At 41.4% G+C, this 27,016-nt stretch overlaps 2 protein-coding genes across 9 annotated transcripts in view; one reads left to right on the forward strand and one right to left on the reverse strand.

The window, feature by feature from the left end:
- The first annotated feature begins 26 nt into the window (after positions 1 to 26).
- Positions 27 to 15,358, forward strand: LOC142968300 (zinc finger protein DPF3-like). 3 transcript variants are annotated; one of them, XM_076108116.1, is made up of 11 exons: positions 27 to 85; positions 5,822 to 5,982; positions 6,588 to 6,695; positions 8,829 to 8,956; positions 9,395 to 9,493; positions 10,108 to 10,168; positions 10,886 to 10,927; positions 11,328 to 11,468; positions 11,874 to 11,987; positions 12,114 to 12,909; positions 13,366 to 15,358. In XM_076108116.1, exons 1-10 carry the CDS (start codon positions 54 to 56, stop codon positions 12,272 to 12,274), a joined length of 1,047 nt encoding a protein of 348 aa, XP_075964231.1. In that variant the 5' UTR covers positions 27 to 53; the 3' UTR covers positions 12,275 to 12,909; positions 13,366 to 15,358. The 3 variants fall into 3 exon arrangements, with proteins under 3 accessions (XP_075964231.1, XP_075964233.1, XP_075964232.1); XM_076108117.1 differs by lacking the exon at positions 27 to 85 and adding an exon at positions 4,658 to 4,907; XM_076108118.1 differs by lacking the exon at positions 10,886 to 10,927.
- Positions 15,359 to 20,970: 5,612 nt separating this feature from the next.
- Positions 20,971 to 27,016, reverse strand: part of LOC142968085 (regulator of G-protein signaling 6-like) — a 30,037-nt gene continuing 23,991 nt past the window's right edge. Inside the window, exons 8-16 of one of the 6 annotated variants that reach the window (XM_076107828.1) lie at positions 26,429 to 26,510; positions 25,973 to 26,047; positions 25,420 to 25,521; positions 25,194 to 25,276; positions 24,710 to 24,835; positions 23,849 to 24,035; positions 23,015 to 23,104; positions 21,312 to 21,368; positions 20,971 to 21,021 (exon numbers count right to left, since the gene is read on the reverse strand). In XM_076107828.1, coding sequence (XP_075963943.1) covers positions 20,971 to 21,021; positions 21,312 to 21,368; positions 23,015 to 23,104; positions 23,849 to 24,035; positions 24,710 to 24,835; positions 25,194 to 25,276; positions 25,420 to 25,521; positions 25,973 to 26,047; positions 26,429 to 26,510 — 853 coding nt within the window. Of the gene's footprint in view, positions 21,022 to 21,311; positions 21,372 to 23,014; positions 23,105 to 23,848; positions 24,036 to 24,709; positions 24,836 to 25,103; positions 25,277 to 25,419; positions 25,522 to 25,972; positions 26,048 to 26,428; positions 26,511 to 27,016 lie in introns of all 6 variants that reach the window. The other 5 variants (XM_076107826.1, XM_076107825.1, XM_076107830.1 and 2 more) reach the window with 5 other exon arrangements.

The raw sequence follows: 27,016 nt of genomic DNA on the forward strand, positions 1-27,016 counted from the left end.
GTAGGTTTCCCTCAGAACTGCAAGACGCCGATATTGCGTTACATTGTAGCAAAATGGCGGCTGTCATTCAGAATCCACTAAAAGCGTAAGTAATTAAAGACATTTAGGACATTGTGAACAATTACTTTGTTGCCAACTTGTACATTAAAACTGGCTGTTCGTGCATGTGTTTTTCAGCCGTGTGCATTTCACTGATTAGGCTGTCTAAATTCGTTTTTGTGTACTTCTTGCATGGCAAAGTAGCCTCGCATAGTTATTTTATTCCACAGCATTTTAACATTTAGTCTTAACCATGTGCGTTCGACTAACTGGCATTTTGACTGCACTAGATGAGCTTTTCCTCCGCACGGCTTCAGCACAACAGAGTGTCGTCTTTCCTGGGCTGTACATTTATTTGGAAACTGTCGACAACGTGCCTTCGCGCTGCACCGAATAATTAAAAGCCGATTTTCTTCGTGCTCGGCTGGGCATAGCGGGGGAATATCATCTGACATTCCGAAAGTCGTTTATAGTTTGTGTGGATTGTCGACATGTCAACTTTGGCTCCTCCGAGCGCAGACGTGGTCAGGACCCGGTAAAGCAAGGGAGGAGGCATTTTGTATTTGCATGCTTGCTGGCGAAATCGACTAAAGTGACAGCAATTTGAGTCCGCCGTTGGAACTAGCTTGTCACTCTGTGCTCAAATAGCCCGTGCTTTAGTCGCATTTATCCTTCAACTTCAAAGAAATGCTCCACCTTTCTCTCCATTTCGCCTTTGTTATACTGTATTGTTTCACCAATTCCACTCGTTAGCATATTACTGTAAGTTAGACCCCGTTTGCCTCCTGCTTCATGTCATATTTTCTTTAATATTTACACTAATAATGTGTTGCGTTTGCTGACACGCACATTCAGTTGGACGTGACTAAATCGGTCCGCCTGTATTGATGTGTTATCATCATCATCGCGGCTCTGTGGGACTGTGGAGGTAGAGCAGGGACTTCACTGTGCCTTTAAGTGGAGGAGTGCTGGAGATTAGCTTGGTCCAGGATCCTGGGCCCATCTGTCGGAGAGATGCTCCGACAGAGAGGAAGTGTTGGGCACAAGCAGGAGAACCATCTGCTCCTCCACAGAGGTACCCTGGCACCTCCGTGGACTGTAAGCACAAGGAGTGGACCACACATCCACCCACACTGTTGCCATTGTTATTGTGCCATTGTTACTACACCTAGGGGAAACATGCAGAATGATTTTTTTTTGGATACCTGATTGTCCAGTTCAAACTACTTATTTCCATTAGACGTTGACATTTTCTGCAGAGGATAATTTTGCACATGTTCAGAGACTAGTTACTCATAATAATTTAACGCGACTGAACAGTCTTTAGCGAGACAACCCCCCCCCCCCCCCCCCCCCCCCATTGCATGATGCCCTGGATGTTTGCTAAATGTCTGTTGAATCTCTATTTATTTTTTGCGCTTTTCATGCCGTGCGTCGCAGTTTCATTGGGAATTGCCCAATACAATCACAGCCTCCCTCTGTTGGCTCCTGAACAGCCCAGTGAAGCACTCGGAAGTTGAAGTGACCAATGCCAGATTAGCAGGATTATTATTGGAAAGTACATTTCCATTATTACCTCGTTGGACTATTTCCCTCTCTTGTGTCCCAACAAGCTTCAGTGTGCGTCTACTGTCAAGCTGCTGTTTCATCTCAGAGACGCTTTAGCATTCTGATGTGGAATGTCTCCTTGCTATAAACTGTGCTTAATGAAGTGTTTCGGTGTGTTATAATTAGCCTCTGTCTCGGGTTTCTGACTTCATTTCACACGTTTGTCGGATTATAATTAGTCACACTTGACACTAATTGGATGTCGCTCCTGTGGATCATTTTGACCCTTTTTTTTGTATTAAGATGATTCACTTCAGGGAAATGAAACGCTGGTTTGACTTTGTTGTAGAGTGGTGGATGAAGCTGCGGCGGTGCAAGCCTGTGCATGCTCGTGTGAGGTCTGTCCCTCCTATGAGCATGGGAGGACAGTAATCTCCAGAATCTGCTGATTAAAATGGAGTCTGGAATATTTGATTAAAAAAAAAAAAAGAGGCTCACAAAGCTGCTCATTAAAATTTTAGCCACAGCTGGAGTTGGACACATCTTCCAGCCACAGCTCTCCTGATATTACATCGGCGAGCTCCTTCCCCATTCGTCAACTACCATGCCATTGGTAGACTTTGAGTGAGTCAGGCCTGCTGTTTATTGGCACAGCAGTGTGGAGGTGTATGGTCTGGTTTTACTCCTGCCCTCACCCAGACCGTGTTGCTCTGATTGGTGTAATCAGCAGTTGTTGTCAGGATGCAGTCGCTCTGTCGGCCCTCCTCCCCCTCGCTTGTTATGTGGTGGCTCTAGCTTCCTGTGAAGGAGCAGTGCACCTGCAAATTTGAGAACCCTCCTGAGGAGAGCTGAAGTTGTGTTTGTAGATCAGATTTTTATTCTCATTTATTCTTCACGTCAGATATTATATTCTTATATTATTATTTCCAGTGCTGCTGGACCATTTTGAATTTAGACACTGGAGTTTATACACGACTGCTCATGACTACTTTGCCCCTGTGAGCTACACTCCTACAAAAGTAGTTTGTCGTCAGATATGCAAATTGGGTGTTGACACTCGCGCGCATTACGGTCGCAGTCATGTGACAAAACGAACCGTTGACAGAAACGCTCTGATAGCGGAGGCCCCACTGGCCACAAGATTTGCTTTTGTTCCTCGCCCTTATGCGTACACACTCACCTTCTCTACTCAACTGGAAGATATTGAGGATGTGTGGCACATACCTCTGAGGCACCTCTTTAAGCCCTAAAACCGTTTAGTTTGCCGCCTCTAGGCAGAGCTACATTTTACAGGATAATTAGGGTTTATTACAGCTTGGGTGTTGTATTTAAAATATCATTTCTATCAGTGTTGTGTGGAACTGGATTCACAAAAGTAATTGTTGCGATCTGGGAACACAGAGAACTCACACAAAAATAAAATCAATGGTGCAAGAAATGAGCATTCAAGCGATCAGACAGTTTGTACACAAGCCAAGAGATTATCTGAACCTGTGTTTCTGGACCCGGGGGTCCTGACCCCTCAGGTGGTGGCAAGATGAATTTAAGGGGTTGATTAGCAAAAGAGGAAAGCAGACAAATATACAATTCTGCAGCACAATGTGAAAAAATGCTTAATATGCAACTGGTGATGACGGTTTGAAAGTCAACACTATTTTGTTTTATGGGCTCAGAAAGGTTGGGAACCCCCGATCTAAACCACTCTATTTGAAAGTGAAACTGAAAGAGAGTGCACTTGAAATGATGGTGATAATCCGTCATTGTACAGGAAATGGTGTGTGCGCATATTTGTAGCGAGTAGGTCAAAGTGAACCAGGAAGCTGCTCTGTAAACCTTTGATGGATGTTTAGAGCACACAGTTTAAATAATAACTTGACTGTTTGCCTTTTGTTTTTCCTCTTCCAAGTAAGGGTTGGTTAAAAATCTGTATGATTGTCAGATTGCTTGTGTTTTTTTTGACTCAACTGACTTTGATTTAGTGATGTTGCTCAATTCCGTGGGATTAGTCTTAACCACTTCAATGTCTTCCATTTCAAAGGAGAGTGGAAAAACAGAACATGTGCCTCAAAGCAGACGGGAGGGGAGAGGTTGTGTGCTGACATAGGTGTGACACTCTTTCACACCTCTGTCTCATTGGATGTGTGGGTCTCGTCACTCATTGCAAGTGTCTCAAAGATCTCTCGCCAAAACCAGTGCACCTGCTGCTCGGAGTGGCGGGGCTGCGTGTCGATGCAGTGCGTGTCGATGCACGGACAGCCGGCACCCTCGTTTGTTCTCCCTCGCTCCCTTCCAACCGTTCCCTGCACATTCCACTTGAGACGGATCTACATCCTCTCTCGGTTTGTTCAACTCGAGTCGTCTCGGGAGTCGAGAGTTTCTTGGCACTTTACGGCGTGTACCCTTTGAGCGTGCACTGGTCTGCTTTTCGTAAACTGCCATGTCACACTGCGTCTCATCAAAGCTGTGTATTGATATCGGGGAATAGCAGTGAAGCAAACGGGTTAGTTTGATGGGGATTTACTGCTGGAAACGACAGAGCACATAATGGTACAGATCAAGATGTTTTTATGAGCCAAACACTTGTCTTTTAAAATAAATCCTTGAGCACGCTACTGGTGAAGATTTCCAACATCTCAACTTGAGTGTTCAGCTTTGTGGCCAATCTGTTTCGAGTAAATCCCTGTTGTGATGCCTGTTGTGATTCCTGTTGTAAACATTCCTGCCTCTTTAAGGGTGGGAAAGTGCAGGGACGTCTCAGAAACTAAGATGTCTTTAGAAGGCAGAGTGTAGTAGTGATATGATTATTAACTACAATAAAGCCATTATCTTGGTATGAGTGTAACACCAGGAAGGAAAAACAAAGTCCCGTAGTTATTTGTAATGATCTGCCTGTCGGCTTTTAACCTCCTTTTATCACCATCTTGCCTTTTTGAACCCTGTCGTGTTTTTATACTTTTCTCTCTCTCTCCATCATCTTTCTCACACCTTTCCTCCCCTCCCTGCACTCGCGCTGTACCTGCGAGTGTTTACTCTTCTCGGTCACACTGACACGAAGCGCTCTCTTTCCCAGAACCCTCGCACACTGTGGCTTTGTCTGAACCGCAGAGCAGTGGGCTTTGTGCGGGACAGCATTCCTGACATGGCTGTTCATCTGCTGGACGTTGTCTCATCGAGGGTGTAGGGAGTAAATACAGAGGGAGAGCGAGCAGGACCTGGAAGACGCCGACAAATCAGGCTCCCACCTCTAGTTCGAAGATTCCAGGCTTGACTCGCAGCCCGCAGCTCATTAAGTTTCACTTCAAAATGGCCGTCTTCCTAATGTAATTGAGAACACGTGGAGGAACTTCATTATGTGTGTGTGGAGATGTTCATGCTTGGAGAACCAGTAGCTCTGATTTGCCCTGCTGCCCCTGTGATGTAACAGCAGACTGTGGAAATCACACACAAAGTACCTTGCTACGATTTCAGAGTTGCGGCATTTACCCCCATCTTTGATGTAGTCAAATTAGAACCTGCCCTTGTGCTAGGCACTCTACTGAGATTAATTAAGTAGGCTAATTACCATACCAGGCGTGTGGCAGTGATTGAGGGCTTGAATGTGAAATGAAATACCCCCCCCCCCTATTTCACTCTGAATATTAACATTGAAACCCGGAGGGACTGCCAAAACCTCAGTGGTGCTAAGAAAAGTGGAACTAAAGTAGGAGAGTCTCAGCTGCTTGCTGATCGGAGGAGTGACTTTGTATCAGACACCAGATTCTATGTTTTTGTAGCGTAACACAGTCAATGCCGCCGTCGCTCACAGCCTATCTAGAATCAGATCAGACAAAGAGCCCACAGAGGTAATAACATGTTTAACCTAAGGAGTGGGAGCAGTGTTGTAACTTCCCGATGGCACGCTGGAAGAGGAGCGAGTAGCTCAGCTGTCGGTTTGAGACTCGCATTGAACAAGAAGTTTGACGATTAGGAGTTTGAGCCGACGTTGACGGCATTATTTGGGTTGAGAAGCATTTCTAAGGCATACAAATCTTGTAGCTGACTCGGCTCACTGATTTAATGATCTGTAGCAAAGCAACAGGCAATTATCAAGGCGGCATACATGCATGATAAAAAGGCTCATCTGCACATCAAACGATTCTGAATGTGATCACATTCTGGTTATTCTGTAAGCCACTGTGTCAACCACATCGTCCCGTGTCACGGACCTCTGCTGATAACGTTACCCGCCCCGCAGGTTGGGCGACCAGTTCTACAAGGACGCCATTGAGCAGTGCCACAGTTACAATGCGCGCCTGTGTGCTGAACGCAGCGTCCGCCTGCCATTCCTGGACTCGCAGACCGGCGTGGCCCAGAACAACTGCTACATCTGGATGGAACGACATCACCGCAGCCCTGGTGGGTAAACACGCGCATGCGTAAAGGGTTAACGGTGTTTTTGGTCCATTAAGCTTGTAAAATGAATGTCCTCAGCTGTATTATCTGAAGCTATTATTTAGGGTTGCAAATAATTATTTTCATTATTGATTATTCTGTTGATTCCTCTTATTTTTTATTAATCAGTCAAACATTAAGTTAATTCAGTGTAAGACAACAGTAGATGGTGCCCCTCAACATTTTAACACATCTTCAATCTTCTCAATTTGTTAAACCGACCCGAAAGATATTCAATCCAAAATGACAATAAAACAAATGAATAATTTGGAGGCTACTAAGTTATGTTCAAGCAGCCTCAATGTTATTCTCAGTAATGCCTGAGCAATTAAAGTTTTGTCAATCTCAATACAGATACCTCAAACAAAACAAAACAAAAAATCAATAGTCAGTGTGACAATTTGACTCAATGATGTGCAGATCTTGCACTCTTCTTTTCTTCTTTCATATCTGTAATTGTTAATCAGGTGTTTCTACATTGCAAAGATCCTGTAATTGTTTTTTTATAATCAAGGTGTTCCAGCTCAAACCGTCTTGTTGTTGTTGTTGTTGTTGTTGTTGTTGTACAGGGGTCGCAGCCGGGCAGATGTACACGTACCCCGCCCGCTGCTGGAGAAAGAAACGGCGGCTGCACAACGCCACGGACACGCGCCTGGGCATCTACGGCCTCCAGCTCGGTAAGATCCTGTTGCTTCTTCTCCCCCGTCTCCCACCCACCTCCACCACCTCCTTCAGCTCATGTGATGATCTGGAATAATCTGGCTCTAAGCATATCACTCTGCGGTCAGCGCACTGAGCAGAACGGGCTGCCTGTCATTTTTCCGAGGATGAAATCTGTCTGTGTTCATCCCGGCTGGTAAACTTGTTTTGTGAGAAGTAGAACATGTAATTAGATTTACCACTGCTGGGAGCAGCGAGACAGAGTTCGGCCACTGCAGACACTATTTAATAAATGTTATGGAATTAAATTTGGCCTTCTCTGGGCTGCCACATGAAACCGCTCACTCAACACATTTACCCCCCTCTCCTTTTATATTCTCTCTCTCTCTCTTATTTTCTTCTTACCACCTCCCTCGCTGGTTGGTTTTGTCTCTTTTACTCTGACGACTCTTTCATCTCTGCATCCCTCCCCGTACTGTGCCATGCATTCTGTGTGTGTATTTGTAGTGATAGTGATCCTGAGCTCCAGATAATGGTCCATTCTGTGCCCAAAGCTTGCATACCCACTGGGATGTTCCACTATCCATAGGAATGACTGGGACAAAGGAGAGAATCACACATTGTGTTTCGATGGATCTCCATGATCACGATGCTTTAGTTCAAAATGGACGTCTGCATTGCATCGTGGAAAGACGAATGTTTGGAAAGTTGAGAAAGTAAGGAAGCGGGCCTGGAAAGGGAACGCAAGCTTGAGAGATAGCATATGACCGAGCCTTTGTTTCCCAAACACATCCCACTGTAGCCTATTGTTTTCCACTGAGTGTGTGCTCAGGACCGCGCCACTCTGTTCCGTCCCTTTTCCAGCAACAGCGGATTGTATGTGCTGTCTGCCGGTGCCCAGCGGAGGGGAAACGTACCCTGATTTAACCTGGCGTGTCTGATGTGGAGCACGTTCTGCAGCTGGCCAGAGGTGGCCAGCACAGGGCAGCAGCCAGACTCTGTCTCGCTGGCTCGGCAGGCTAACTGATGGTGTGCTGGAGACGGGGGCTGCATGCAGAATCAGCTCCATGCTGCAGGCTGCTGGCGGCTCTATTTTTAGCCCCCCCCCCACCATGGGTTGGGAGGGGGAGGAGGGGGAGGAGGGGGTCTGTCTCGTCGCGGAGAGTTGAAAGTCAACGTGTGCAGACACAATGGTGAGGGGCTGCCTCCGCATGGTGGAGGGGGCACATTTTTAGAGGAGCTTGTTGTATCTGCTCCTCACGCCCATCTCCCATGTCTCCTACCGATGCAGTCTTCTGTCGCTTCAGCACTTCATGCTCAGTATTCTGCAAAAGTCTGGGCGCAGTGGTAAGATGAAGGGCTGATGGAGAGCTGGAGTCATGGGGGGGCTTTGAAGTGTGTCCTCTTTTCAAACACCCACAAAGCAACTGGATGATCGTGAAGCCGTCTGTGGAGAAGAGATTGTGTAAATAAGATCTGCAGATCCGACTGACTGTCAAAGCTTTTGTTTGCTCTGCTTTGTCTGCTCAACCTGCTTGCTTCCTACACTGTTTGTTTGAATCCTCAGATGAACTGTAGGAGGAGATATCGGCATGATGTGTTCAGGTTAAAGCGATAAGCCACTTAACTACATTGTACCTCAGAGATTCCTGTAGACGCAGTCAGCCTAATGTCTGCATAGCGCAGCATCACTGAGAGCTCTTCAATGACAATGCATTCTCTTTCAAAATGAAAATATAAATGTCTTCAGTAATATAGTGCTATGAAATTAGTTGTGAGGATGCATTTTGTTGCAGGAAAAAAAAAAAAAAAAAAAAGATGACAGCAATTTTCCATATGCTTTTATATTACGTCTAGTGTGAGTGAAAGAGAAGAGACGTAATGGAAATGAACGCTGATAGAAAGCTGCTCACACAGCTCGGAGACTTTGGCTCCGATGCTTCTTGTCACGATTACGGTTCTTGATGGTGATGAAGGGGAAGAAACGGCCCGCTGGAGTACTGTAACGCACCGCAGCTCTGGGACCATTTATAAACCGACTGCATTGATTGGATAATATACCTGTGGAAGGGAACAATAGACACGTGTTTGCATCCCCTTAAAGATCGTGGTTTTGATGATTCATCGTGTTTGTTTTTGTCTTTGTGCAGACAGCGGCCTCATGGCCAAGGACACCTTGCCCACCCAGAGCACCACGCTGGAGGCTCTGCTACGAGGAGAGGGTCTAGACAAAAGGAACAACGCTAAGAACGACGAGGACAGCCTGCTGGAGATCCAGGTGAGTTCAGTCACACACGTTGTCTGAAACGCTCGCTGTAGCTCTGTGCATACCATTGCTGCTCGCTGTTGTCTGTCATATCTCAACTAAATTTACAGACTGGACAGACAGTTAGGCGGGGCTTGAGGCCTAATGGCTCATCTCTCCTCAGACAAAGAGTTAATTTTGATATGTTCATGCTTCTGGTAATAAACAAATAACTGCAATAAAGAAATAGTCTCTGGTCCTTTAAGTACCAGTATGATATGTGAGCATTTCAACATGTGTCAAAAAACACAGATGGTGTGGAGAACTTCAAAATAATTCATTGATCTTTTTACTCTGTTGTTGTTGCTGATCTGTGTGGGTTTTTTTTTTTTTTTTTTTACAGCAAGCTGGTGCTTTAATCAGAGCGGAGTGTTGAAATGGTTTTGTCCTGTCTCTGTCTCTCTGCCTCAGAGGGTTCTGGAGGCAGACGCAGCAGAAGATGCTTTCCATGATGACGACGACGACTTTGAGGCGAACACTCCCAAGAGAAGACATCGGGGCAAAGGAAGAGTAAGTGCCCACGTTACACGAGTTGTCTTGAACAGTAGTCGGGGCTCCACTGGAGGTTTAAGAAGAATTGTATTATCGGTGCATTGAACAGTTTAGTTTCTTTATAACACATATACAGATATACATGGGTAGTGGCTGTATTATACACACATATTATCTAATATGTACATGTTGAAAAGCTCTGGGCATACGCTTCTTTATTGGTAAAATGTTGCTAGAGTGCACTCGAGGCGAAATACTTTGAGTTTTTGTCTACAAAGTCAAATCTCCACCACTGAAGAGAATGGAGACCTTTTGATGCAGTTGGAGTGTTTATTAATGTATGTGTATGCTGCAAATATGGGAACTGATTTTAATAATTCATTTATTTATTATTATTATTCAGTGGGTTTTATTTTCCGTTCATGTTGTGCATTCTATGTATTCTATTTCAAATTTTATCAAGTGTTTTATTTTCCCTATTTTTATGTTACTTCTATGTCAATCTTCCTTTAGTGTAAAGCACTTTGTTTTATATTTCTAAGGTACTATATAAATATAGATGATGATTATTATTATTGTTTTTATGATGGTTATTGTTCTAATGGTAATTATTACTATAACTTTTTCCTCAGGGTCGGGGTTCAGGCCGCAGGAAGGCAGATATGAATGAGGACAAGCCATACGTCTGTGACAGTAAGTAGAGATGAATTCTGAAACATGAGGTTTGTTCTTGTGTCATAACCGTTTTAATTGGTGAATGTGCAATGCTGAGTTTAGAATGTGAGATTCTGAATAACAATAATATTTCACAGGCAAATATTGAGCATTTTTACTATAATATTCTTAGTTTGATATATACTGTATCAAAGCAAAATCTACTCTTCATTTTGTAATATTTTTGAATAAATGTCACTAAATTCAGTTCCCTTGTATTGGATCTAAAATTAAGTTTTATTGTCCATATTCTAAAAAAACAGGGAAAAGCACAAGATCTGTTTTTAAAAAATAACTTTTTATGACATACTGCAGTATGACTTTTTATGACTTTCTTATGACATACTATACTATGACCTTTTTTTTGACAATTGAATGACATACTATTGAGCATATTTTTCCTTAAGAACCTGTTCCAAAAGAGAGTCATAGTCTGACTTGTCTTCTTACTTATTCGCTTTATGCTGTATATGTATAGAATAAACACAGATCACAGTCACGGCCTCTGTTGTCAGAAAGTCAATCACCAACCCTGTCTTTTAGATAGAAACAAGGTGAACTAGTGCCACTGTAGTCTCAGGTATTCCTGTACATGCAAGATGTATGTGGAAACTCCAGGCAGGGAGAATTGGATGTTGTGACACACACGCTGTTTTCACTCTTCCTCGTCTGTGCTTGGTGTTTTCTCTGTTTCAGACAGATACAAACAAAAGCAGAACTCAAAATCTTCGGCTTCAGGTACCTTCATTTGTTTCCTTTTTTGACAGTAGTTTTTTCCGGATATTTGTTTATATAGATTGTTGAGTGGTAGTGTCACAAGTGCTGTGAGTGTTGATTTAGCCCCTATATTAATTACTTTTTGTGTTTTTATTTGACTGGCTATTGTAATCGGATCCTAAAGTGCTCACCTTGTTGGAGTCAGAAGCAGAGTAGTGTCCTCCATTAGACACCTTGAGTTATGCTGCTTTATACCAGCTCACCGAGCTGCTTGTGAAGGTCTCGGTACAATAAAAACATATCGAGGCTTTTTCCAAACGCCAATCCTGCACTTGTAAATGCCGTGTTGCCTAACATATTTTTAGACACTGAAATGCAGCGAGTCGTAGGAGTAGGACTGAACATCTGCTCTCTGTTTCAGTCTGTGCGAAGCGCTACAGGAACCGTACGGGACTGAGCTACCACTACACCCATTCCCACCTCGCAGAGGAGGGCAGAGCCGGAGAGAGGAGCTCAGTGGCGTCTAAATCCCCCTCTGCACAGCAGACTGACCGACACAAGCGTAAGATGTCACACACCTCTGTGCACCTGTACTCAATCACAATCGGTTTCATCAAACAAACCATCACTCACCATGACATACTATATACGTCTGTCCTATTAGATAGCTCCACTCTAATGCTGTGCTGACTGCTGCCATTTCAAATGAATGCACAAACAGGCATTTCTACAAACTCGACCAGTTATTATAAATCAAAGTGTTCAACCTGAAGCCAATCCAAGGACACCAAAAGCATGTCCACATAATCATTAAATCAAGAAGCACAACAGTTGTATATTCACACAAATGATGCTTCAAGGAATCTCTTTTGTGTTGATACCAGAATACTAGTATTTAAACAGTTTGACATGCTCAGCCATACTCCGTAAAATCAACTGTCCCTAAAACTCCCAACTGTTTTTTTAGGTGCAAAGGGTCCAGGTGGGACCAGTATTCCCAACAACTACTGTAATAAATGCCAGGGCTCACTAAAGAAAACGGGTAAATCTGGGTCTCCCTACTCAACCTGCCAATGCAAAAGTGAGTAATCCAAAGAATACTATAAATAACGTTTCTGTCCATACTGGTACTGTATTGATGGGTAATGTATGACGGCTTCATGACGCTGCTCTTGCTCGACTGTTCCTCTGCTCTCCTGTGTGCCAGCTCGCCGTGTAGAAGAGAAGGACGATGGGACTTTAGCTGGAGCAGAGGAGCTGTTCGGCACCACCTCGGAGAGCGACACCTCCACCTTTCACGGCTTTGAGGACGATGAGCTGGAAGAGCCCGCCACACACAGCAACGGAATATCCAACCGACACAGATAGAGAGAGCCGTTTAGATTTAAAGAGACCTTTTTTTAATATGGATTAACCTCTGGATTAAAAATCTGCTGCTTCTTTTTCAATGTTTTTTGTTTGCAGAAAGCACAAAGTGATAATTTCAGGACAGAAATGCAAGTGGTATTTTATCTACTGAACATTGTTGAATAATTTATGAACACCTTTTTTATATATATAAATATATATATATTAACTTTCAAGGCTATGAACGACTGTCAGTGTTTCTTGACAGGTGACTTGGTCTCTTTGCAAAACAGAAGATGGAGTGGGATTTTTGTCCCCCGTCCCCCCCCCCCCCCACTGGAGCAGAATGAGCGTACACGTTATGAACAAAAAAACACTGGAGAAATTTGAACAATTGAAAATAAGGCATAAAAGATGCAGTACATTTGGGAGATGATTGAATGTCATTGCAGACCCAAACTTGAGCTACTGGGTGTTTTTGAATCGGTAGTCGGCTGGGACTATGAAGGTCTCTGCTTCTGCTCTAACCCTGGATTAAACTTGTATGACAATGAAGGAACCAATGAAAGGACTGCCACAGGCCGCTGGAAATGTTTGGAGATGAAGAAGTCTTTAAATATAGTCTTTACAGATATAGAGGACTAAATTGATAAAAGGTAAGCAACGGGTTTTTTCTTGTTATACATCTAAGAAATTCTTTAGATGCTTGATTAGTGTAAATTTTATTTATGTCTAAATACATTGTTGTATATACATTAGACGGGGTTTTAGTGTAATTTAGCTTTGCAAATGAAAACGTTAAATCTCCTGCACCGTTCTCATGTTGGTCCAAACTAAGTTATCTCAACAAATACTGGATGGGTTGCCATGTGGGGTTTTCCCTCTAATTAGCAAATGTTCATACACTAACGTGCTAAACTAAGATGGTGACCATGGTAAACATTACACCTACTAAACATCAGCATGTTAGCACTGTCAGCGTTAGCATGCTGATGTTAGCATTTAGCTCAAAGCACCTCCTGGCATATTCGCAGCCTCACCTCATGGCTGTGGACTCTTGTTCAGACATATTGCGTGCGAGTCTAACCCATATCGTCTGTTCTATGCTGTAGGAGCACCCAGCACGTTGGCATGTGGCCCAAAGGTGGGGATGACGAGTGAAGAAGAGGATTAAACTGGAAAAAAAAAAACGAGCCTTCATGTCCCTTCTGATTTGGGCCGAAAATATCTGACTGAAACGGATGAACAGACATCCACCACTTCTACAGGCCATGTAGACTTAATTGAAGCAACTGCTCCCTTGACGATATGTATTGATCCCTTCTGAACATTTGAAATGCGATCCAGCTCCATTTCACCCTTTCTGCACTGTGCTGGAGCTCCACGGAGCTATGGGAACACTAAAGGCCAGACCTTTTTGGACGGTTTGTGCCCAACTGGTGCATTTGGGGCCCCCTGCGGCCAAGGTTGCCCACTCCTGCTCTGTCACTGTGTCTGCCGTGTGATCCGATGTGACACTAAGACGTCATTATCCCCCATCACTGTGCCAGCCTGCCGCTCTGCACTGGAAACCAGCTCTGACAGCCATGACCCTCCAACCTGATTGGACCAGTGATCCCCTGACCCCCCCCCAGCCATAAACATGGTGCTCAAATCCACCACTATTACATGAAGACCTCTGGACTACTGTATTAATACCCTGACATGGACGCAAAGGTTTTTTTTTTATCTTTCTGCCTCTGTCCCTCTGTCTGTTTGCTCTCGATTTCCCAGGCCTCTCTGATCTCATTCAGACTCCAATGCGTCGCAGTAATTTAGATTTTTATTTCTTTTATTTTTTGCATCTTTTCTCTGTTGTATAATATTTCTATGTTTTGATCTCGTTAAAGTTTGATTCATATGACTTCTTGGGTTTGTTCAGACTGTCTTAATACCTCTGTCCTGATCAGGTGCACAATAGCCACAACTACTCAGGCATCTTTAATTTCCTCTGCTGTTGATTGTTCAGCAACTTGGTCCTGATTCATGTGATTGTATTCAGTTGGCAAGGAGGGACACTAACGCCACACCGGGATCCCAGTATAATCGACTCCCACCAGGGATTTGGGATGCTGCAGTCTCATGCTTATAGGAACACATTGCAATAACGAGCTTCAACTTTGTCTGGTCTCTGCTGATTTTGAAATCTACTGTCTCAGCAGATTGTGAGTGACATCTCCGATTCATTTGAAAACAATATTGTCGCTAGAGAGACATAACTCTGCTCCGATCCACATACTTAATGAGAAGGAAACTGTAAATCAAAATGATGTGACATTTCCGTTGAGTGCTTTAGAGGGCCTAATTGCTTTATGACATTTAGAAGGTGCTTGCAGTACTATATCAAAAAGCCTTTTAGGTCCATAGTTTGCACATACTGTGTAAGAGGTCTGTGTCCTTCCATGTGTTCGTTCAGTATCGCTACAATGTAATAATAGCCACCGTTTTTTTGAAGCTAACCATTATATGTCTGGTGTGACTTGTTTGTGCATTCAAACCATCTTTCTTCACTTCCCTCAGGGACCCTTCACACAACAGTTTATCTCCTCTGGACAAAGAATGGATCTGAGACTTCTCAATTATCCTGTCTTCTTTTGTATGTGGTGTCTCCACAATGAAATGGGTCATTGTGTCTTTTATCTTCCAAAGTCATGCCAGTAAGTGAAAGCATGTGTTCGTCAATCATAACCTGCTAAATGTTACCTGCCGTATATGAACAGGCCTATTGTGTGGTGCAGTTCTGAACAATGGGAGAAGGTCCTAAATGCAAAAGTCAGTGATGTCTGCTTTCGAACTGTGTGTCACCAATCATTGAATAGCCTGTATACCTCGTCAAAGACGCAGCAATAGGCCCGGGTACTCTTGTCAAAGCCTGCGGGGGGGGGGGGTGGAGAGGGAGCATCGGGGTGCAAACGGAGCCAAGAGGAGATGAAATGGACATGACTCTGCGTTTGTTTCATCTTCAGCTGTAAATATGAGTTGAAATGGAGAGAATGAAGAAGTCTTTGTTTGTTAAACTATTTTTATTGTTCTGAAAAAAATAAAGAAAAAATAATAAAGAATGAATGGTAATGTTCGATGCCGTTTTTCTGAGAAAGACCAGAGGACATCTTGAAAATGCAGAAGAAGCCTAGACTATGTCCTAGGATCGATAGGTTGGAGTGACCCTCAGACTCTGTGAGCAGACAAAAAGGGAAAAAACACACAAACACTAATTGAGTTTGTGAGAGCAGAAGTACGAACAAGACGACTCCAGCACAGCGAGCTCTTATTGATCTGTTGGTGCTGCTTAAGAAATCACAAGTAAGTTGGTATAAGTCGTGTGAGTAATATAGTCTGCCTGCAGAGAGATACGTACTATTGGCAGGATATCGGATCTGACCGTTAGCTGCAGGTGGAAGGGAGGGAATTTCTTCAAACTTGGCACAAACTTCCACTTGGACTCAAAGATGAGAAGCTTAGATTTTGGTGGTCAAAAGTGAAAGTCAATGTGTCGTCACGCCCGTGCCGTTCTCGTAAATGAGATATCTCAGGAATGCCCTTGAGAAAATGTCTTTAAATTTGTTACAAACATCCACTTACACTAACAAAATGTTCTCGTCCATAGGTCTAGAATTCATATGCTAATTATGACAATTTCATACAAATACATAATCATTTAAATTTTAAATGATGAAGTGATGATTTTCCACAGACCTGGATGTAAACTCCAACTTGACTGGTTGGCGGAGGCTTACAACCGCGAGGTGACATTTTACCGTACATCTTTTTTTATGACTTTTTAAAGAACTATTATACTATGACTTATATGACATGCTATAGTATGACATTTTTATGAATTTTCAAATCACATTTTTACCATGACCTTTATTATTTCATTATAAAGGTATGAAAATATTGTATGTATTATATTTGTACTTTGACTTTTTATATTTGTTAGTCATGCTTTGACTTTTTTAAGACCTACTATACGTTGACATTTTTATAACTGATTCTTCATTTTTTAAGACCATACAATGTTTTCTATGACATAATATACTATGACCTTTTATGAAATGCAATACTTTTACATTTTTTATGGCACTTTTTATGTAATGTTACTATGAAAGTTTTATATCTTATTATACAAATATTCTTTTATATCTTTTCAACATAATTTATGATTTTTTGACATACTATACCATGGCATTTTTATGACACGCTATAATGACTTTATTTTAACATACTATAATATGACTATTTTAACATACTATACCATGACTTTTTTATGACGTACAATACTGTGAAATTTTTCAACATGCTATATTATGACCTTTTTTTTTACATATAACAATGCGACTATGTTGAGTTTTTTTTCTAAATGACATACTATTTAATTTATTTTGTATTGCTCAAAATCACAGATGACTAATTTGCCTCAGAGACCTTTCTCATCAAATACTATGCTATTAGTATTCTTTCGACATAATAGAGTATGATTCTATTATTCATACTATTCTATGCACTTTACATACTATAATATTACTTTTGCTATAGATAATATACAATTACTTTTTGTCCACTAACTAAACTCTCTTTTCTATGCTTTTTCTAAATACTGTGCTATGACTAAACAGTGACATGTTATACTATGATTGTTGTTGAAATTATACGAGGACTCTTTTCCATCTACTACTATACCATGAAGTTGACATTTCTCTTGACATACAATGGCATGACTTATTTTGACATTCTATACCGTGGTTTTTATTACGTTTTTTGGACATACTTTCATTTGATTAAATTCTGGACATTTTCTACATATTATAGAAAGACTTTTTTTAAACTTACAATGCTATAACCTTTTGACACACGATAAGATGACTTTTTTTTATATATACTCTACTATGACTTTTTAAGTGCTTTCTCGCCTCACAGGTTTCCATGGATCATGGTTATACCTGGACCGTGGTGGTGCTGCTGCCATGGTCCATCCTGACACCCACTGCTCCAAATAATATGAATCACACGTCTTTTACTATTAATGCTACCATTACTGTTTTTATTATCATTATCATTAAATAACATACTATATATACTGTGGCTGCTTATTGGTAGTAATATTTTTTCTATTATTATTTCTGCTATTATTAATAGTGCTACTACTGCTATCGTTAATCTCATTATGTGTCATTTCTGCATGAGGGTCCAATATTGTAAAACCCTGTGAGGCAAATTTTTGAATTTGTGATATTGAGTTATACAAATAAAATTGAATCAAAGTGAATTATTATTATTACTCTGACTTTTTGTGGTATTATTTTGCCATTCTATACTATATTTTTTTCGACGTATATTTTTTCAAAATTAGACTGACCTTTTTAATGAGCATTTCTTTTACTTTTGTATTTTTTTTTCGATAAACTATAGTTTGACCTTTTTCAACATACAATACTATGTCTATTTTATTGCTTACTATACTTTGACTTTTTCATTTCTATTATACCATGACTTTTTTAATACTATACTATGACTTTTTATGACTTTTTCCAACACACTTAAGTATAACCTTACTTACTTACCTTACAAAATACATTATGGGGTGACTTTTCTTTCTACATATTATACTATTACTTTTTCGTGACTTTTTTCAATACACCATACTATGTTTTTTTTTCAATACTATACAATTACTTTTTTGTTAGTGGTTTCGCCACACTGTAGTATGAATTTTTTTGAAGTACCTTTTTTGACATACACTTTTGTGATTTGTTTTTATCACTTTTCAACACACTTTACTATGACATTTTTCTTACATGCTATACTATGACTATATTTAACTTTTTTCGACATACTATACTGACTTTCTTTTAATTATTTCGACAGACTATACTATGACATTTTTTTGACATACTATAGTATGACATTTTCTTACATGCTATAGTATGACTATATTTTACTTTTTTCGACATACTATACTATGACATTTTTCTTACATGCTATACTATGACATTATTTTGACATACTATACTATGACATTTTTCTGACATGCTATACTATGACATTTTTCTGACATGCTATACTATGACTATATTTTCACTTTTTTCGACATACTATGACATTTTTCTGACATGCTATACTATGACATTATTTTGACATGCTATACTATGACATTTTTCTTACATGCTATACTATGACTATATTTTACTTTTTTTGCGACAAACTATACTTTGACTTTTTTGGACATGCTATACTATACTAAGACTTTTTTGTCTTTTTTTTTTTACAATCTATACAATGTTTTTTTTCGACACACTTACTTATACCCCCCGGCGACACTCAAGTGGAGGTACGCATCGCTGCGTGCTTGGCTGACATCTCGAAGTGGATGGCGACACACCCCCTGAAGCTCAACCTGGACAAAACCGAGCTACTGTTCCACCCGGCAATTTCACAACACATGCACAGCTTTTAGGCAAAACACTGCAAATAGAAAAAACACATCAGATCAACTGTAAGCTGAAACAGAGGAGACAAATTTGGTTTCTTTTGTTTCATTCAACAGCAAACACCAACAAAAGAGTGGCACAGAGGAGACAGGTCCAGAGTGTTTTATTATTTGGTACCCATGAATAGATAGCAGGTGCTTGAGTGTTTTGGAGTGCCAGTAGTCACCTTGCTGATTGAGAAACTAAAAGCACAAAATGCCCTGAATATGTTACATGCATAGTAATGTGCCCATGTTATAATAAAGTGTGCTTTTGGATGAGGAAATTTTGCCAATTTACATCTACAATGCACCCTGTACATAGTCATTGTGTTTGTGCTGAGGATAACATTTGGTACATAGTTACTAATATGACCTGTACAGTTCATTGCAACGGGTCTAATAGAAAATAATAGGTGACACACTCATTCAGCAGCTTAGTCTGTCACTGTAGCAGTCACTGGCCTCATGGGGGAGCAGTGAAGCGAACACCTCCTCATAACAAGTGCTTTCCGTCTGTGTAAGAAGTTTGAAGCCACAGAGGCGCACAGAGGCCTTCACGTTCAGTGCGCGGAGCCCATGATAGTTCAAAAATGTTCCCAGTTGCATTTCATGGCTTTCATGTCCGTTCGCTGAGAAGTGTTGCTCCAGTTCAGGGCTATTCCTTGTCTGTGTGTTGTCTTTGGAGAGTCAAGTCATCTTCCCCCATCTCCATTATGGTCCAATAACATGCACCATTTTCACCATAGTCATTGAAACACATGACAATTATTAGATGTAGAGTCACAGCATACATTTTGCCAAACAGAAGTGGGCAGGTTTCATTGCTTTGACAAAACAAAAGATGAGATATTCATGCAGTAAAAAAAGCAACAAAACATAAATGATCCCATATTGGGCTGCAGGCCTTGTAATATATCCATGGTCGGAGAACAACTAGGTTTGACATCATAAAGTCTGTCAATTTAAACACGGTTTCATATAGTCTTGTAACACTGTTGCTGGTCCTGTGGTTTAACCACCACTAGATGGACCCATGGCACTGGAAACGTTAAAAACTACACTATGGTAGAAGCCGATAGAGCATGTGGATGCTATTTCACATGCGACTATGCACGCTAGAACTGTGAGTAAAGTAAATGCTCAAATCACTGTGATTCACACAACCATGCGGGTCATGTTTGTGTTTGAAGCTTCTTAGTTATTCACACAGACTTTTTGGAATTTACTAATTTCACTGTGCAGCCTGAAATGTTTGGAACTTGAAGAGTGAAAGTTCACAAAAAAGTATTTGCCAACTGGATTAAATTAATCTTTTCCATAAGTCTCATTACAAAGCACTGTTGTTCAACAAATCCTCAACAAAGACATTTGAATGAAACATGCAACGGTGCCGTGTGAATGCTACATTAAGCCCTTATGCCAGATTTTGGAATGTAATGAAGCATGAAAAGTTATATCTTCAAAAGTCTCTATTGTAGATTCTGGGAAAAACCAACGTTGTATTCCTGGTTACTACCAAAACACAATGTAAATGACATGCCATGTGCTTTATAATGAACAGATATAATAGACATTTTAAGGATATAAAAAGGATATATTTCCACAAAAAAAAAAGGTGGTGTCGCACTTAATTTATTGCTGGCTGCCGTTTTGAGTATACAGAGACATTTACAAAATACTGTAGATTTGTGTCTGTGTTGATATGCCTCTTTGACCTCCTTGGCCGCAGGTGTTTAGGAAAACTAGTCAATTCATTGCAAATACAGTGGCAAATAGCTTTAAAATGTAGTTTGTAATCAAAGAATATTGGTGCAACACCACAGATGTGCTTATAATATCCAATAAACACATGTATAAAATAAAATGAAAACAATACAAACGTTAACAAAGAGCCTAACAACTAGTTTGCTGACTAAGTGAACAAAAGAGGGCAGCCCTCGTCTGAATGTGCTTATTCTGTATGCTGCATGCCATGTGGTGTGTTGGCTAAAGTTCCCCTTATCAGCAATGTCTTTCCCTCAGTGATGCTGTTTGGGGTGTTCACCCTGGCAGGCCCCAGTGCTGCATTACCAGTCCACAGCAGTGCTCGGAGCAGTGTGTGAGAGCATCCACAGCAGCCCTGTCCAGCCCAGCTCCACTGTCTGTGCCCCTGCCTGTGGCGCTCACCCCTCCAACAGGGTCTGGCTGTGCCTCTCCAGCACAGGCTGTGTCAGGATGACTGCATCAGGCCTGTTAGACGCTTTCCCGTCAATGACTTGCCCTAGGAGGTCAATTAAAACGAAAACACATCACTAGACTGAGATGCTGAAAGTACAAGTGCTTAATAAATAAATAAAAATCCCTACCAACAAGGTGCTTTTTTTAAAATCCAAAATGTTTGGCTGGAACCATTCATGTGACTAGCGTGTTATCTTTTTCACAAAACACACATCCTATTACAGGTGTAAAGAGCCATAATAGAGTGTAATATGGTTATCATTGCAAAAGCCACTATAGTGAGCCAGCCAGTGTGGTTTGTGATATGAACAGCCCCAGCTCCAAATGACTTACCACACTGCGGGTGAACTTCTCCAAGGAGGTGCGGCGGCCCTGTTCAGTGTCTGCTGGCTGCTGTTTTGGGAGGGGGGGAAGCAGGGTGAGCGTTTGGGTCAGGTACGGGTGTTGAGGAAGGGGGGGGGGGGGGTGTCACGGGGTGATGTAGTTAGTGAGGAAAAGAGGGGCCAAGCATTACAAAAAATGAGGGCCGAGGACAATGTGGTATTTTTTTGGGAAATTGAGTGGGGTCAGTGACAGGCCAGCAGAAGGAGCAGTGTCCAAACGGGAGGGGAGAAAGGCTAGCATGAACAGAGGCAGCTGTGATTTGCTGAAAAGCTCCATATTACACAGGAACAGCTAAATGACAGCTAATTGTTTAGCTGTGCATGTCCTTAAAATGACAGAGATAGCACACAGGAGGTAGAAAAAAATAACATAAAGCTAACAAAAGCACCATCACTACCACATTAGGCTGCATCTGTCAAACACATTTACTTTACTCTTCTGCCTGCTTATGTTCTATTCACAGCATGACTGCTGTCCCTCCTTCATACAGCAGTTTGCCTGTGTTTGGCATATGATGTAATGTTTTTCTAGACTGTTCCCTTGACATTTTACATAATTTAGCAGTTTCCTTGCACCTGCATCTTGGGCACAGTTGTTTTGCCTTTCAAGGGCTCTGTAAGTAGCCTCATGACAGTATCAAACTGCCGAATGCCATACCTTGTTAAGAACTGCCAAATGACAGTAAAATATCCCACCTTTGTAGCATTAAAGTGTGATCAGATTACCTTTAAGTGCAAGGAATTGCTTTTCCCATGTATATTTCAAAATGAACTAACTAGTGATACAAGAAGTATTCACATCTTTTACTCAAGTAAAAGTAGCAATACCACATTGTAGAAATAATAATAATAAGCACAACAGTATTAACATTAAAATATGCTCAAAGCATTACAAGTTGCAATCATGCAGAATAGCTCATTTTAGAATAATATATATAATATTATTGGATTATAATCACTGATGCATCAATGGGTAAGCATCTTTAATGTTTGATCAAACTGTACCTACATTATTTATACTAGTAGGATCATCTCTAATGATGCACCATGACTTATTAGTTGATTGTATGTTGTATTACTAATCTGAATATGCAAAATAACTAGTAACTAAAGTAAATAAATGTCGTAGAGTGAAGTACAATCAAAATTCGAAATACTCAAAATTCTAGTACAGTAATGGCGTAAATGTAACTTAGTTACATGGGGTAAATGTAAATAAATGTACATTGTAAATAAACTTTAATAATTGAATTAAACATTCCCGAGTCAGTGCATCTATATCATTAAATTTATATCAGTGATTCTTAGAATAACTCTTGCTCTCAGCTAATTAATACTGTATGATAAGCTTCACAGTGATTGGCTGTTTCAGAGCAATGACACCAGTAATGTAAGAGAGTATTTAATAAACATCACACCTCTGATGTATATTTCACTTCTCCCAGACCTTTTAAGCTTTGTGCTGCTGCAAATATATGAACCAAAAACAGGCCTAGCACTTGCACGATTAAAATAGGGCCCTATATCATTTTACTGACTACATGCATACAATAGTTATGAACCTGAAATGTCTTTTAAATCATTAAAACGGATCAAAACAATATGAGAAATGCAATAAGAGTGACAGACTCGGGGTCAGCGAGTGCAGCTCACCTTCTTTCTGGCTAACAGGAGATCTTGGTAGATGTTGGATCGCAAAAAGCGTGCATAACTGTCACTTTTCATGAGCTTGAATATGTGCTCCTGCAATAGAAAGAAAAACTGATGAGTGTGTGTTTGCCCGGGACAAAAGGGAGTGGAAAGGAAAAATGCAGAAAAGTGCAGAGTAATAAAGCAGGTCCGACTATGCTAATGTGACGCATGCATGTGTGATTCAGATTTGGTGACGCAAACCGAGCGTGCTGACAAGAGTCCTGTGAGACGCAGCTGAGTAATACCCTGCCAGTGAGAGGCGTTCCACGTCACACATCGCCAACCCACTTTGAACCAGAGGAATTCATGGTGAACCAACCGAACAACCTATTCATGGCATTACACGCCTCATTAGGCCCTGGCACAAACACACTGGGGTCATTCTCTCCTCTCCCTTTCTGTTCCTCCTTGCCCTCTCATTCATTCCCTTCTGTAACTTGAGTGGGGTGGAAGGGTTCAGTGTTTCCTTGGGCAACTGGATGGGAGAGGAAATCAATGGCTGCCGTGTGTGTGTGTGTGTGTGTGTGTGTGTGTGTGTGTGTGTGTTGTAAACAGGGATGTATTTGAGGGAAAACCCATAAGGGTCTTTTTAATTAGAAAAAAATAGAGCTTATACGTACAATATATTCTGTACTAAATCAGTACCGGCTGTAATGATGTGTACAGGCTTAGGTGTGTTGGCAGTCTATGCATCTGGTGTTGATTCAGACTTGTGTCAGTGTGTGTCCATGCGTGTGTGTGTGATCATGTATAGTCATGTGAATTCATCCATGAGCAAGAAACAACACTGTCCACCTGAGCGTCCTCGTAGCTGTATCTGCCGGGGTCTTTGAGGTTCTGGCTGGTGCGCTCGAAGCTGTGAGAGTCCAGGTTGATGGAGCTGGGCGCGCCCTCGGCCAGAAACTCCTGCCAGATCTCCTGTGCCCTGGAGGACACTTCCTGGAGCGGCCGCCGTTTCAGATCCTGCACTGCTAACCAGAACCTACAACAGCATCACATCCAATCAATAACAACTTCCCCGAAATATGAGAGTGTATCCAAAAAAATGACAGTTCAGCTGCCTGTCTTGTTATATTCCCGATATACGATAGACGATGCCATTTATTGTGATTACTGAATCAATTTGAATATTTATGAAATATGAAGATTTATATTATATACAGTATACATAATATGCACCATTAAAAATGTTGCTTGCATAAAATGAGTGTGTGCTATAATATATATGGTAAAGCAAATTTCTCTATACTGTTGAGTAAACATTTAATACGATTACCCTTTCCATAATTTACAAAGTTCATATAAAATCTTAAATCAGCAAAGTAACAGTAAAATGTAGTAGAGTAGAAGTACAAAGTAACATAAAAAGGAAATACTCAAGTACAGTAAATACTCAAAACTGTACTATACTTGATTAAATGTAGTTTCCTACACTGTGCATGGTATTAATAGCATATGTGTATCTGAAAAGTATGAGGGAGTTATAGTAGTTAGAAAAACTTTAGTATCTATGCAGAAAGATGCCCAAAATCTAATTAGATCACCAAATTTCTAGTATCGTTTAGTTATTGTATTGCATCATTACTGACACATTTTACAGACAAGCAATCATGTGATCCATTGTTAATATAAAAATAATGATTATGTCATTCTCACCTCAGGTTTTCTGAGCTGAACTCCGACTCGAGGAACTTCAGGAACTGGTCTCGTCCTGCCGGATCTTTCAACGCCTCCTCCAGAGAGAAGCCCCATTTCTTCACACGCTGCTGGCTGGGGTCACGACTGCTCAGAATAAAACAGATTTGAAAGAACAGAATGAAATGTTCATGGTGTACATAGAGCAGAGGCCAGAATGTCAGAGCACAGTAAAACCTTTGGGAATGCCAACATTAATTCTCATTTGAGACAAGACAGAAACAGACAGATCCTTAAGCATCTACGTTACAAGCACCGAGAACTACGCTTCACCTGACCTCAGCGTTGGTTTAAGCATCATCAGCCTCCTGTGAACTCTCAGCTCACATCCCAACACGGCCCCCTCCAGCCTCACCTTGCCTCCAAGTCCCAGAAGGAAGCGTCATCACTGATCCAGGGGTTGGAAGGCTCTGTGGCCGACACGAAGGGGTCATATTCCACGAACTGCTCCGTGTAGCTCATCAGACTGTCGGCCACTTTGGAAACCTTCATACAGTGTCTGTCCAGCTGGATGTTCAAGAAGGTAATCTGATGGAGGGGGAGAGAGAATAATGTGGAAGCTAAATAAGGTAACAGCTCATCAGTCTGCGTCGCCGACTGTCGTTATGATGGATGGGTGAGGCCGACTGGTGGTAATGACCTATGGAGAAGACTTTCACACCATGATTTACCTCCTTCTGAACGTCCTCTCTGGTGGCCTTCCTGGTCGGCTGGGAGCTGATGTGGATGGGACTCGGCTGGCTCTGGCCATCATCTGGAACCCCGTAGACCGACTGAAGAAGACGAGAGACATGTTTTGTATTTTTTTGCTTTGTAATAAAGATATTTCTATAAGATATTAAGTGTTTTTTTTAGATGTTTGGCATTTTGTAAGAGAAGAAAGTCAACAACAAATTGTAGTTTTATATATACACAAACAAAAATATATAGAGATTATTTTTCTTTTATCATAAAAAACGTAAACACTGTGGAATAGGGCCTTGAAGCATTTAGGGAGATAACATTTACACAAAATGTAAACGAGTTGTTACAAATTTGAAATAAGAGGTATTGGTGGCTGGTCAAAAACATTCTTCAGGAGTGGTGAGGCGGTGCTGAACCTCAGCATTTCAAAACTAGTGAAGTCATAAACCACCGGTTTTATAGGAAAGGTTTGTTAAAAAACAGTGTTGAGATAATAATTATATTTAGGTTTGGAAAGCTGTCATCTTTTCCTGTCCTCACCTTTTTTACCCTGTGTGGGTTCCTCTCTCTCCGGCACTTGCGGATGTCCATCTCTGTGGTGTTGACACAGCCCGGCTGTGGGAGGCGACAGGAGACAGAGCGTGTTCCGAGGTCAGATAACGATGGATCTCCTGCATGCATTGTCTGCACCTGTCCTCCTCACACAATATAATGCCGTTTCTCTATTCAGCAATGCCACCCTCACAAAAGGCTTGTATGCAAAGTGACTGGCACCAAATACTGTATGATTCTGCTACCCACAACAAAACAGGGATCTCGGCTGAAGAGTGTGTTGAGCTGAATCTGCTGTTTTCAGGCTTTAAATCCTAAAATGGTCTACCCACATAACAGCCCCTCTTTTCTTTCTTTCCTCTTTGATCATTTCCATTTTTTCCACTGTTGCAGCATCTGACCTCCCTTTCCTTTCCTTCAGTCATGACGTCGGCCCTAACTTACCACTGGTCGATGGACGTCCCAGAATGCTCTCTCCTGGCTGTCCAGGATCTTTCTATCTGCCTTGTCCTTCTTCCTGTCAATCCTGTCAACAAAGGAGCCACTTATTTACAATAATATATAAACATCGAACAAAAAGTTCGGAAATTAGTGTTTGGTAGATTATTTCTCTGTTGTAACAATGCTTCTTGGCACTAAATGTTATACCGTTGGAAAGCCTGTTTATTTACCTTTCAAACGGTGCCCCATTTGTAAGGAACATGCATTTGTGGGATGAGCAGCACAGCGGAGTATGTGGGTTGCGCCCATGAAAAATTTGCCAAATATTCTCTGCCAATGTCAAACAGCTTATTTGCTTATTTGCTATTGACTCTTGTTTGGTGTTGTTTGGTGGATTGGATGATTGAAGTCTATCAGTAACAAGGAAGAAACAAGACATATTGGCAATTTTACAATTTATTCATTTAACAAACAGGAGCCTCAGTAGCGTGTGGAAGAACCATACACAGCCTGGCACCTCCTCCTCATGCTGGTCACCAGCCTGCTCACACACTGCTGTGGGATGGCATTCCACTCCTCAAGCAGGATTTG

The sequence above is a fragment of the Anarhichas minor genome, unplaced genomic scaffold, assembly GCF_050575085.1.
Source record: "Anarhichas minor isolate MPS153535 unplaced genomic scaffold, ASM5057508v1 ptg000040l, whole genome shotgun sequence".
NCBI classification, from domain to species: Eukaryota; Metazoa; Chordata; class Actinopteri; order Perciformes; family Anarhichadidae; genus Anarhichas; species Anarhichas minor.

Bases quoted from the DNA above. Each gene is read 5' to 3' on its own strand.
- LOC142968300 (XM_076108116.1), top strand. From the start codon at position 54: ATGGCGGCTGTCATTCAGAATCCACTAAAAGC. The intron at 86-5,821 runs GTAAGTAATTAA...CCCGCCCCGCAG, and splicing joins ATTCAGAATCCACTAAAAGC to GTTGGGCGACCAGTTCTACA. The intron at 6,696-8,828 runs GTAAGATCCTGT...GTCTTTGTGCAG, and splicing joins CATCTACGGCCTCCAGCTCG to ACAGCGGCCTCATGGCCAAG.